The sequence below is a fragment of the Calypte anna genome, chromosome 2, assembly GCF_003957555.1.
Source record: "Calypte anna isolate BGI_N300 chromosome 2, bCalAnn1_v1.p, whole genome shotgun sequence".
NCBI lineage: Eukaryota > Metazoa > Chordata > Aves > Apodiformes > Trochilidae > Calypte > Calypte anna.
The window spans coordinates 41,893,239-41,904,976 of NC_044245.1; the positions used below are offsets into that span (position 1 = coordinate 41,893,239).

The 11,738-nt window shown below is 41.4% G+C and overlaps 1 protein-coding gene across 2 annotated transcripts in view; it reads right to left on the reverse strand.

Annotated features, from left to right (window-relative positions):
- The window catches only part of OSBPL10 (oxysterol binding protein like 10), a 116,694-nt gene extending 105,258 nt beyond the window's left edge, over positions 1-11,436 (reverse strand). For both annotated transcript variants that reach the window (XM_030445542.1, XM_030445541.1), the window contains exon 1: positions 11,126-11,436. In XM_030445542.1, coding sequence (XP_030301402.1) covers positions 11,126-11,436 — 311 coding nt within the window. The remainder of the gene's footprint in view (positions 1-11,125) is intronic.
- Between the last annotated feature and the right edge of the window lie 302 nt (positions 11,437-11,738).

Sequence of the window (11,738 nt, forward strand, 5' to 3'; positions counted from 1 at the left end):
TGTGATATGCCACCCAAGGAAAAAAAAATATATCTTCAGGAGAGGTTTTTGTGACAATGCAAAAAGTCCAAATGCTTACAGAAGTGAATAACACAATTTTTGGCTTTTCCTATCTTGCCCAAACTTCAGTATCCTTTTCATCATCAAGTTCACTATCTTCCTTCTATCACCACACTAAATGCAATATGGAGAAACTGCATATAATTCTTCTTCAATACCCCTTCAGCTCCAAATAATGGCAACAGACAAGAAAGTGTTCATTTGCCCTCTTCCTTTATTTTCTTTATTTTTATAAATTTACAGAGAATAATAACAAAATGCCTGGTCTTGCCTGCACAAGCCTAAATGATGCTCCTTTTACTAGGAAGTAAAATCCATATTCCAAAGCAAATAAAAAACACACACTCCTCTCCTGGTGAAGGTTAAACATACTACTCTGAATACCGTGCATTTCCCAGAGTACTATGTCCCCCTTACATAAAAGCATCATCTTATCTCAACAAAGGATGTAGCAACCAATATAGCTGTAAGTGGCAGTGTGGGTCACAGTTGTGTTCAAAATGTGAAAGCAGAAGCTTTATTGACTAAGAGGCACAACTTAATATTTATGCACTTCCTCTAACTTCTAAATATACTGTTGAACAACCCAGACAAATCATCCCAGTTCTTACCTGTGCTCCAAGTCTATTCTCAAGCAAATCAAATAATAATTTCTGACTTATTTCATTTAAAAAAATCTTCAGAACCTGATGAAAGACACATTATATAAGGTGCAACACTTAACACTGCAACAGGTGGTCTCTAAAAGGCTGTGACATTGAAGCAAAGCCATTTCCTAAGTCACCAAGAAACAGGTACTTGATACATGAACTTGTGGGAGTAACTTTATCCAAACAACAGAAAAATAACAGTTTAGGGATTTGAACTGACAACCATGCAACTGATAGACTAAGGCCTTTCAGTCAAATATCTTAAGGTATGTGCAAAAGCTGTACAACACATCTGCAACCATATTTAGCCTGTGGAAAGGTCCAGAAACAAGCACCAAGCATACAGCAATTAACAATAATTGTTACTATAATAATACTTATCATAGTCCTGTCTTTTCTTTTGAAGACTAGTATTCCCAATTTTAAATTGTGATTTTATCATATGGCTACTACCAACACAATTCTTAGGTTTCACCAAGCATAGTGAATTTTTAGAAATATTTTAATTTCACCAATGGAATGTCGGCGCATTCAGCTCCTTTCCATGAAAAATAACAGGAAAGTTCCCAAACTGAAGAAAACTATGCTATGAAAGCATTGTTAAAACTTTAAATACAACAGCCTAGTTCATCACATATGCAGTTCAGCCTATCCAGTTCTCAAGAAAAAAAAAAATACAACATCTGATGCAGTACAATTTTAAACAAAATACATTTAAACCAAGTAAACATTACTAAAAACGAATTTCCTCCAGAAAACCTGCTAGGTTTCCAATACCACAAATTTGGTTCATAGTATTAATGGCAATGAAGCAATGGCTTAATGCAGGCAGAACTGTTTATTAAGTAAAAAAAAAAAAAAAAAAAAAAATTAACAAGACATTAAACACACTGAAAAACTGTTAAAAGATGGAACCAGCCCCAAAATATAACTAAACATGGATTTTTCAGTGCATGGGTAGCTAACAGGTTTTCTTGGTAATCAGTTCTTGGCTTTCGAGTGTTTAGCAATGACCTAGATGGGGAAAAAATTTCCATAAAGCTTGCTGATGATAGGAAAACCAGCTATCTTTAGCAATCAACATGCATTCCAATTCTGCCAAAATAAAATCATAGATCTAGTGATGGAAGAGTCATAATTACAAGATAGAGGACTTACCTGGAAAAGCACTGCCTCATAAAAATTCAGAGTAAGGAAAACCTACTGATTATTTTGTTTAAGTAATCCTTCTGACTAATAATCAAGTTTCCTCAACTACATTTTAAATTAGTACCTTCTGCAAACAAATAAATACTATTTTTACCCCTTCAAAAAGAGGGCATGCACACACCATATGAGAAAGCCCAAGAAGTGTTACTGGTGATATGCAAAAAACATACTACCTGTGGAGAGAGAGAGCATACTGCAGGCAGACAGCTGCCACAACACTCCTTTTCATCACCTTCTCACAAAAAAGAAAAAAAAAAAAAGAAAGAAAAAAGAAAGAAAAAAAAAAGTTAGGTGCTAGTCTTCATTTTGACACTTCTAGCATTCATTTTGGTAGTGCTATGCCATATGGTACCCTATGAGGAGAAAACAACCTAAGAAGCACCCAGGGGGTTGTGCCACTGATAGCTTAAAGCAAAGCAAGTAGGAAGTAACACAAGTCACAAGTGTGGTTATAAAGATACCTGCCTGGAGAACCCAGGCAGCAGCAGGGAACATGAGGTCCCCGTGTGGTGTGCAATTAGACTATGAGCTAAATTTAGAAGGCAAAATTTACAACTCAGTTTTCAAAGAATAATGATGGAGACCTAGGAAGCTAATAGTCTTGGAACTTTTTAAGCAGGCAACACTGAGCTGGAGGAAATGGGATGCATTACCTCTGTATTTGATCCCTGCTGCAACTTCAGCTGAAATGCTACACAGTTCTGGTGTCCACAAGTGATGAAAACCACTGAAATACCAAATAGTAATCAGAACTGTCACACATTATTGAAATTACTGGGAGATCTGGCTTGCAGTAAGAAAACTCCATTGGTCTAGATACTCCAAATACACACAAAAGATAACCTAGCCTGCACAAAAAGACTGCACAGAGAAATTAGTATGTGGTAAGAGGCATCTTCAGTCTCATATAGAACCAGCATAATGATATTCAGTGAGATGCTGACAAGTACTAAGAACAACAGTCAATTTTTTAAATAGTTATTAAAACTGGGCAAATTGTTCCCATAGCTATAGTAAAGAATACTCTACCACTAGTGGAAAAATTCTCAGATACCCAAAAAGAAATGCAAGTCAAGGTGGAACAGAAGCTGGGTATATAAGGGCCTATATTTATCAACCCTAAATTTACTAACTAAAAGTCACTTTGGAAAAAGAAGTGTAGTAGCATTTAGATAGCATTTACTGAAACATTTTTATGTTTAACAGTTAAATACTAGACAAACTTTGCCTCCCCGGATTGGTTTCCAAAAAGTAATAAAAGATCTTAGTAAAATACCTACAAAATCCTGGAAGGTCTCAAGCAAAATGCCAAGATACTTGAAGGGAAAAAAAAAAAAAAGTTGCGAAAGTGTATTAGGACCAAAGAACCATTTTTAGCTAAAGCAAGTTCAGTAATTTTTTTTCTTTCTTCATTATAACACATACTTAACAAATATGATTTTACATAAAAAGTAACAGTCATGGCAATTTTTAGCTTCCTTTTGACTCAGAAGGTTTAGCCCTTTAAATACATCATAAAGAACAAAGTAAAAATATCAGCAAAAGCTAAAGTGCAGGTACATTCTTCTTAATAAATAATGGGTTTTAAGTACAAAATGACAGGGGGAAATCTGAATACTTTTGTTATATACTTAAAAAAAGACACCAGGCAGATTACTTAGTTTAACAACTTATTATCACTTCTCCTACATGAACAAAATCCATATTCATAAACTCGTGGTGTTTTTTCGAATGAGCCAGCAAGTGCATGTCTGCTCCCTCTAACCACATCTATCATTGTGTCTCTAAGCACAGAAGTCACCATGCAGAAAGCCAGCGGCAAGATGAGCAAGTAATAACACCCAGATAAGAAGTGCCTCAGTGTTAGTGCCAACTGCCACTTCTTTTCACTGTCTGAAAGCTAAGTGTGACATCTGAGTGAAAGGAAGACCATGCTCTATTTTGCCTGCCACTTCACTTCCTCTGGTACAAGACAGCTGCTCAGCTCTGAAGTTCACTTGCAAATCCCCAATATAACTCCTGAGTGAAACTGCCCAAGTCTCATTTGTTTTAAACAGATTTTTTTTAAGTTATCTTCAAGCATCTTATGCATTATATCATTATGCACAGGGTCGAGCACAGACCCTATGAGGAGAGGCTGAGGGAACTCGGGCTGTTCAGCCTAAAGAAGAGGCGGCTCAGGAGACCTCATCACTCTCTACAACTCCCTGAAAGGAGGGTGTAGCCAGGTGGGGGCTGGTCTCTTTTGCCAGACGACTTTCAACAAGACAAGAGGGCACGGTCTTAAGTTGTGCCAGGGGAAGTTTAGGTTGGATATTAGAAAGAATTTCTTTACGGAGAGAGTGATCAGGCATTGGAATGGGCTGCCCACTGAAGTGGTGGATTCTCCATCCCTGGAGATATTTAAAAAGAGACTGGATGTGGCACTCAGTGCCATGGTCTAGCAACCGCAACGGTGGTTCAAGGGTTGGACTCGATGATCTCTGAGGTCCCTTCCAACCCAGACAATTCTATGATTCTATGATTATACAATTTTATCCGCTGCATAGGCATAAGCAGTCCTGACATGCTGTGACACAACCAGATGAAGAACAACTTGGTTACCTGCCTGGAGATAACAGAAATGCCTGTGGAAGTTCTCCAACCAGAATCTACATTTCAACAGTGCAAACCATAACCACAAAACCATCCTTTTCAATTTCAGTCTGAGGTCCAACGTTGCCTTCCAAATGGTTCTCATCAGAGTCACTGAAGGGCAGAGGATGCTGGATTCCTAGATAACCCTCTTACCCTGTTAAAGTTCTTTCTGTGACTGCTCTGCTTAAACAGCCTCCTCCATTCTCTCAACAGAGCTGGTTTAGACACAGCATGCAAAAGCTACTCAAACTAAATCAACCAGTTTGCAATTAAACTGCCTAGGTGTAATCAGCTACTAACTAAACAAGGAGAAAGTGCATCTTAACTGAAAGTTATAATTCTCCTACTGACACATTAGTGATATATATTCAGAGAGACTACTTTTACTTGTTTGAGGGTTTTTTATTACTTTTTTGTTGTTTTCTTTTTGTAAGTGAGCATTAATGATGCTTATGGAGACAAAAAGTTTAAACAGAAAAAGGAAAGAAGAATGAAAAGAAAGCTTATATTTGACCATGATTATTTTTTTCTACATAGATTTCAGGATTAAGAAAAAAAGGTTAGTGCGTTAATCCAAAATAAAACAAGTAAATGATTTTTTGACATTTTACACTCAAAGTTTATTTGAAAGCTTATTTAATGACAAATATCTGAATTTCAATAATATAAGATATTGGACTCCTCAGTGTTTAGAACAGAAAATACCCCATTCATTTGTTCAACAGAACTAAAACACATTAGTTTTAAGCATTTTCTTCCTTTACACATTGCCTCCTACTACAAACTGAATCTACACATGAAGGGACACAGTCTCTAGTAAAATCTTTTTGCAAGTAAAATCTTCAATAGTGTTAGCCCAACACTATCAAAATGCTTTAAAAGTGGAAAGTGTTCCCACAATTCCTTACAAATTATAATCAAGATTCCAAAATTTAAGGAGCAGATTTCCAATACCAGAAGAAAGAAGCTTGCATCTCCAGCTCCTTAAAATTGGGTCTCCCTTTTCCAAAACTCTGCCAAGAAATTCTGTAAGGTATTTACAACAGTACCCAAAGCCCTGTATAGGTATGACAGAAACACCCTAAGATTAAAAGATAAGCAGTGGACAGGATGGTGTTAATCTGATTCAAGAACAAAAGAACTTCCTACTACAGCAAACTTCACAAACATTAAATAAGCACATGGCTATTTTCTCCTTCTCACATACTGCCTACTGCTACAATTCTGACAGTATAGTTTATTGTATATTAAAAAAAACAGTTTTCTTCCTCTAGAACAGACTTTCCTCCCAAGTTATACCTATACAACTATAGTCATATAGCTTGTTCAGTAACGATCTCTTCTTTTTTTTTACTCTAGAAAAAGGCCACAAAACATTGCTAGAACAACTTGACTGGTACCACTGAAGAATCTGCAACTACTAGAGGTGCTAACTACATCAAAGCTCCATAAGCAGATGTGTCAATCCCAGAATATGCAAAAGATGGGCTAGCTAATTCACAAGGAGGGAGTAGGGTACTATTACTGATATATATTTGAAGTATAGTCATCAATTCCTTTTCTAAGACTTCACAACCTCTTTCTCCAGAATATATATAAAATAACAATAATGATGATAATAACAATAAACAACTTACTTATTTTAGGTATTTTGTCAACATATGTAGAAAACAACCCTCCTGTAACAGCTATTGTCAGAGCAGCATAACTTCATAGAATCATCAAGGTTGGAAAAGACCTCTAAGATTATCGAGTCCAACCATCCACCCTACAAGCCCTAACCACCAAACTATCCACTGTAGCTCTCCATCTACCCGTGTGTTGAACACCTCCCTGGGCAGCTCATTCCAATGCTTCACCACTCTTTCTGTGAAGTTTTTCCTAGTATCTAATCTGAACCTTCCCTGATGGAGCTTTAACCCATTTCCTCTTGTCCTGTCCCTGGTCACAAGAGAGGAGACCAGTATCTGTCTCACCACCACCTCCTCTGAGGTAGTTGTAGAGAACAGTGAGGTCTCCCCTCAGCCTCCTCGTCTCTAAGCTGAACAGCCCCAACTCCCTCAGCCTCTCCTCATAAGACCTGTTCTCCAGAGCCCTAATCAGTTTCGTTGCCCTTCTCTGCACCCTCTCCAGTGCCTCGATGTCCTTCTGCACACAAGGACAGTGCCCAAAACTCCACACAGTATTTAAGATGCAGCCTCACTAAGGCAGTGTCTTGGGGCAGGATCACCTCCCTGGTCCTGCTGGGGACATTGTTTCTGATGCAGGCCAGGATGGAGTTGTGGCCAAAGTACAGAACCCAACATTTGGCCTTATTGAAACTCATGCAGTTGGCTTGGCCCATCGATCCAGCCTGTCCAGGTCCCTCTGCAGAGCCTCCCTACCCTCAGGCAGATCAACACTTCCACCCAACTTAGTGGAAGCTGAAAATTAGGGTTAGGGTTAGGGTTAGGGTTAGGGTTAGGGTTAGGGTTAGGGTTAGGTTAGTGCAAATTTACTGAGGGTGCACTCCACCCCCTCGTCCAAATAATTGATAAAGATGTTAAACTTCTGGTAGTCAAAGAAGCCAGGCTCTGAAATAGCTCAAGGAGCAGAGTCTTTTGGTTCTTCTGACATTATCCTGGCTGCTGTCTAAACTCTAGAAATAAGGAAGGGTCTTTTCTGTGGTGGCAGCGGTCAGATTGCAACCCTTCTCTGCAACTGCTCAAGCAAAGAGACCACACCACAGTACTGGGAAGCCAAACAAAGAGACACAGCACAAAAAAAATCCCCAAATTGCCCCAGAGTACACTTTTTGTTGAAAATCCAGAAGGGCAGCTAATCCCCAAAAGAAGTCTGGTGGTGCCCAAGCTCAAGTTCATCAGGCACAGTTCTTGCAGACTGGTAAAATATATTTTTCAACTGAGAGAGGCAACAGAAGTAGGCCAAAGAAATGCTTTAGAAAACACCAGGCCTATAGAATAATTTACACAAAGCAGTTCAGCTCAGAAAAGCAACAACATCCATGAGCTGGTGCTCCATTTGTTGTTGTTACAAATCCAAATTTAAGCCCCAGCCCAAATGCAGATGATCCAGGGGCTTAAATATGCTTGCAGGACAAAACCCTAGAAGCACAAGTACTAAAAACATTTTCAAGGAAAAAGTGGGGGGAGAGAGGCAGACCATGTAACAGTTTCACATACCTCGAGCAAATAGAGTTTAAGACTCTTTACATTTTATCCATCTATTCAAAAACAGGGTAATAATGCCACAGGCAATAGGTGTTTCATTATTATCAAATTAACTCATGCAAAATAGGCTCTGCATGGTATCAGATGATTGTACAGAGACATTTTTCTCCATCAAGCCCACACAACTCCCACTTAAAATACAAGCTACTATTTTCCCACACATGTAAAACAAGTAAACCCCAATGGCAATGCTTTGGAATAGTACTTCAATTCTGATAACACAATTATTTGTAATTTCACAGCAAAGACAGTCAGATACCCCTTACATCTCAGATCAGACACAAGGGTTCTTACCCTTGTCAAAGTGTCTGTTTTTTAGATTAATACTTGTGTAAAGTATTAAAACAAAACATTACTCCAGTGGAGGCACTCCAGATGCCCAGGCCCTTTTGACACCTTTATCACAAAACAAACTTCTTCAAAGCAATGAAACAAAAAAAGCAGTGTTTCCTTCTGCTTATAATAAAGGTGAAGAACTACACCTCATTCACTTCCAAATCAGATTATTCCTGACCCTGCCAGAGCAGAATAGATTTCTTTACTAACAGACAGCACACCCTTAGAAGTTCTTCAAAGCAGTAATGCAGCTCCCCAGATTGACTGATTTTGAGGCCTTAAATTACTTCAGATAATCCTTATAAATGCAGTGTTAACTCCAGTATTCATACTCAGTTGCCTCATCCAAAATAAGATTACCTTGTATAAATCTGTTACAGGACAGCTGATAAAAAAGTGACACTAATTTATTATAATTCAAATGACAATGATTTCCTTAGACTTGAAGAAGCTAGCCTGCATAGTAAGTGCTGGATAATCTAGGAAAGCCTTTCAATTTAATACTGCGTGGCATACACTAGCATTAAACACATTGAAATTATTTAGGCTAATGAATAATGAGCTTCAAGGATGAGCATTCCAAATCCACAATCACTGAACTCTTGTCAGCTTTCACTTTATTTTTCTATTTTATTTATATTCATGCCATCTGGCTGCATTGATCATGCGATTAAACAATCTTGCATTTTTTCAGATTAAGTAAATTCAAAACCAATTTGTATGATCACTCAGTAATACACACACTCTTGATTGATTTTCAGGTGCCAGCTATGAAGTCACGTACCAAATGTTACAAACTGGGCTCCAATTCACAGAAAAAAAGAGGCTCCATGACAAATATTCAGAAGGCCAAATGGACAAGAACGCTCAAACCCACGGATCACTACGCATTTACTAGATGCTGTAAGATCAACTTCTTTAGCCTCAAGTTTTGACTGCTCCATTTAGAACTTGTATCAGATTCCCCATCCCAAACAACCAATACATCACTGACACAACCAAACTGAACAAACCAAAGATAGTCAGCATTAAAGCTCTGTGTCATGGTAAACCACTTGCTCAATCACCCAGATTTACAGAAAATAAAACTGGCAACTGACAAAGCAGCATAAGAAAGAATAAACAGACATTAATTTCCAAGTGCTATGGTAGAATGGTTTAAGTGACATTTATCTTTTTTCTATTATGTTGTCAGATAAAAGTTTCTTGGACCTACACAGATTACACATGCTAGATCAAGCTGTCAACCTTATGAAATATTTAATCTGTTCCCAAATACAACAGTTCTACACCCAAAGATTTATAAGCATTGACCTGTATTTTGAAATTTCATCAGATTAACATGACAGCAACCCTTAAAGTCACACACAATAAAAAAATTCCCATTTCTACAAAAAGAGATGGAGGTGTCAAGGAAAAAAAGGGGAAAGGGAGGCTTTTAATTTTTAATCATTAATTTTATTCTTACATTTTTGGTATCAAAATGTGTTTATTTGGTTTTTAAACAAAACTACAGGAGGACCACATAAATCAACAGATACAAGTCAAATGTGAGTCTAGCACAGAACTGCAATAGCCAAGTGATACAATAAATGGTCTTCTCAGTGTCTGCACTGAAGCAGTCTAGTTTCACGGAGATGAGTGCCAACCCAAATCATACCAGACATATTAATTATCAGTCATAGCTGGCACACCTATGCATGCCCTCCAGTGTATGAAATTAGAGCAGCTCCTGAAACTTTTCAGGAAGTAGTGCTCCAGCACTGCTACCACTGGTTTAGCCCTTGAACGCGTCAGCACCCTAGCATCACTGCCATTAGTGCAATTAAAGTCTGTCAATTATATATGTTTCAAAATTACTGTCAAAACATCAAGGTCCCCACCACTCCCATGTTCTCACAGCCTGGGATCCCTTCATATGAGCAACAGCAGGTTTTGGTAGGTTTTTCTTTCTGAAGGTTTGTGCAAAGGTGTGACTAGTCCTGTAAACATTCTCTCTTATAGCATTTGCTTCTCCTCAAAACCATCACTGTGATGCCTTACACTAAAAAGTCAAGTTCTAGATACTCATCAGCATCCATCCTCTTAGAGGACAGAGTTAAATAATGACAAGTAAAACACCAATATGAAATCCACCTTGGTTTCAACACATCCCAATACAAAATTATTAATTCCCCAGTCTAGCTTCAACTCTTGAGACTCGAGATTCGAAACCAGACCTTCCCCAGGACTTTGACAGATGCACATCAGCCCGTCCACGCCCAACAAATTGCAGGACCAGGGCCTGTCACCGTATCAACCTCAATTAGGACTCGGCAAACAGGAAAGACAACGCAACAGAAGAGATCTTACTATACAATACACAGGGATAAAGTAACACTAACAATCACAAGCGTGGCGGTTTCCTCATTTATTTTGCGAGGCTCTCACCCAGTCTTTCATTCTTTTGTTATCCCAGGTAAGTTCACATAAGAAGGAGACTAAGGTGATAGAAAAGGAGCTTTAAAAAGCTGTAGGTAGGTAAGGACGGGGCTTAGCAGTGGACTTGGCAGTGCGCTAGGTTATCGGTTGGACTCGGTGATCTTAAAGGACTTTTCCAACCGAAACGATTCTGTGATTCTATAAAATTTTAAAGAGAAAAGCATGTGCAGCGTTACACCTCCCCTGCCCCCGCGGGGGCAGCGCTGGGGACCATCGCTCCGCCAGCCCAACGCGGGGCCGCACCCCTCCTACCCCCCTCCTTAAGTCCAACTGCTCCTTCGACTTGGGGGGGACCAAACGCGTAAAATAAAACGAAGGAAAGCGGGAAGGGAGCCTGGCCTCGGGCAGGGCTGGAGGCACAGCCCGGCCTACCTGCCCAAGGCAGCTAGAGAAAGGGTCGGGTCGGGGCGGCGGCACCAGCAGCCCGGACACCATCTTGGGGGCGGCTGGGGATGAGAAGCGGCGCCCAGAGGGGGAGGACGCGGCCCCGCAGCGCTGCCGGGGTCCGGCCGGGCGGTTTACCTGCTCTGCCAGCCCTGCAGGAGGTTGGTGTATTTGCTGAGCGTCCCTTCCAGCACCGGCTCCCGCCTCCTGCCGCCGCTACCGGGCGCCTGCGCGCCCCCCGGGCTGGCCGCCGCCGAACTGGGGCTGCTGCTGCCGCCACCGGCCCCCCCGCCTCCATCCAGCCTCCCCGAGGCCGCCGCCCGGCCCGGCAGCCCGCGGCTGGCGGAGGAGGACGAGGGAGACGAGCCCGCCGACGTGGGGCGGCTGCTGCTGCGGCTGCTGCTGTTGCTGCCGCCGCCGCCCTCGCTCACCGCTGCCGCCTTCTCCATGGAGCCCCGCGGCGGAGGCTCCGAGCCCGCTGCGGCCGCGGCTGCCGCCTGTGCCCGGCAAAGCCCTGACTCACAGGCGGCGCGGAGAGGGGCGGCGCCCGAGGGAGAAGGGGCCGGGCCGCGCCGGGCGAGGGAACGGGCGGGCCGCCTCCTCCCGAGTTGCTGAGGGGAGTTGGGCGGCGGTTGCTGCCCCGCAGCTCGGCCGCCTCCCGCCCACCGCCCCCCTCGGCCGCCCCGCCTGCCCGAGCCGGGGGCAGGGCGCTGCCCTGGCGGCGGGGACCGCGCAGGCCCTAGGGGGGTGC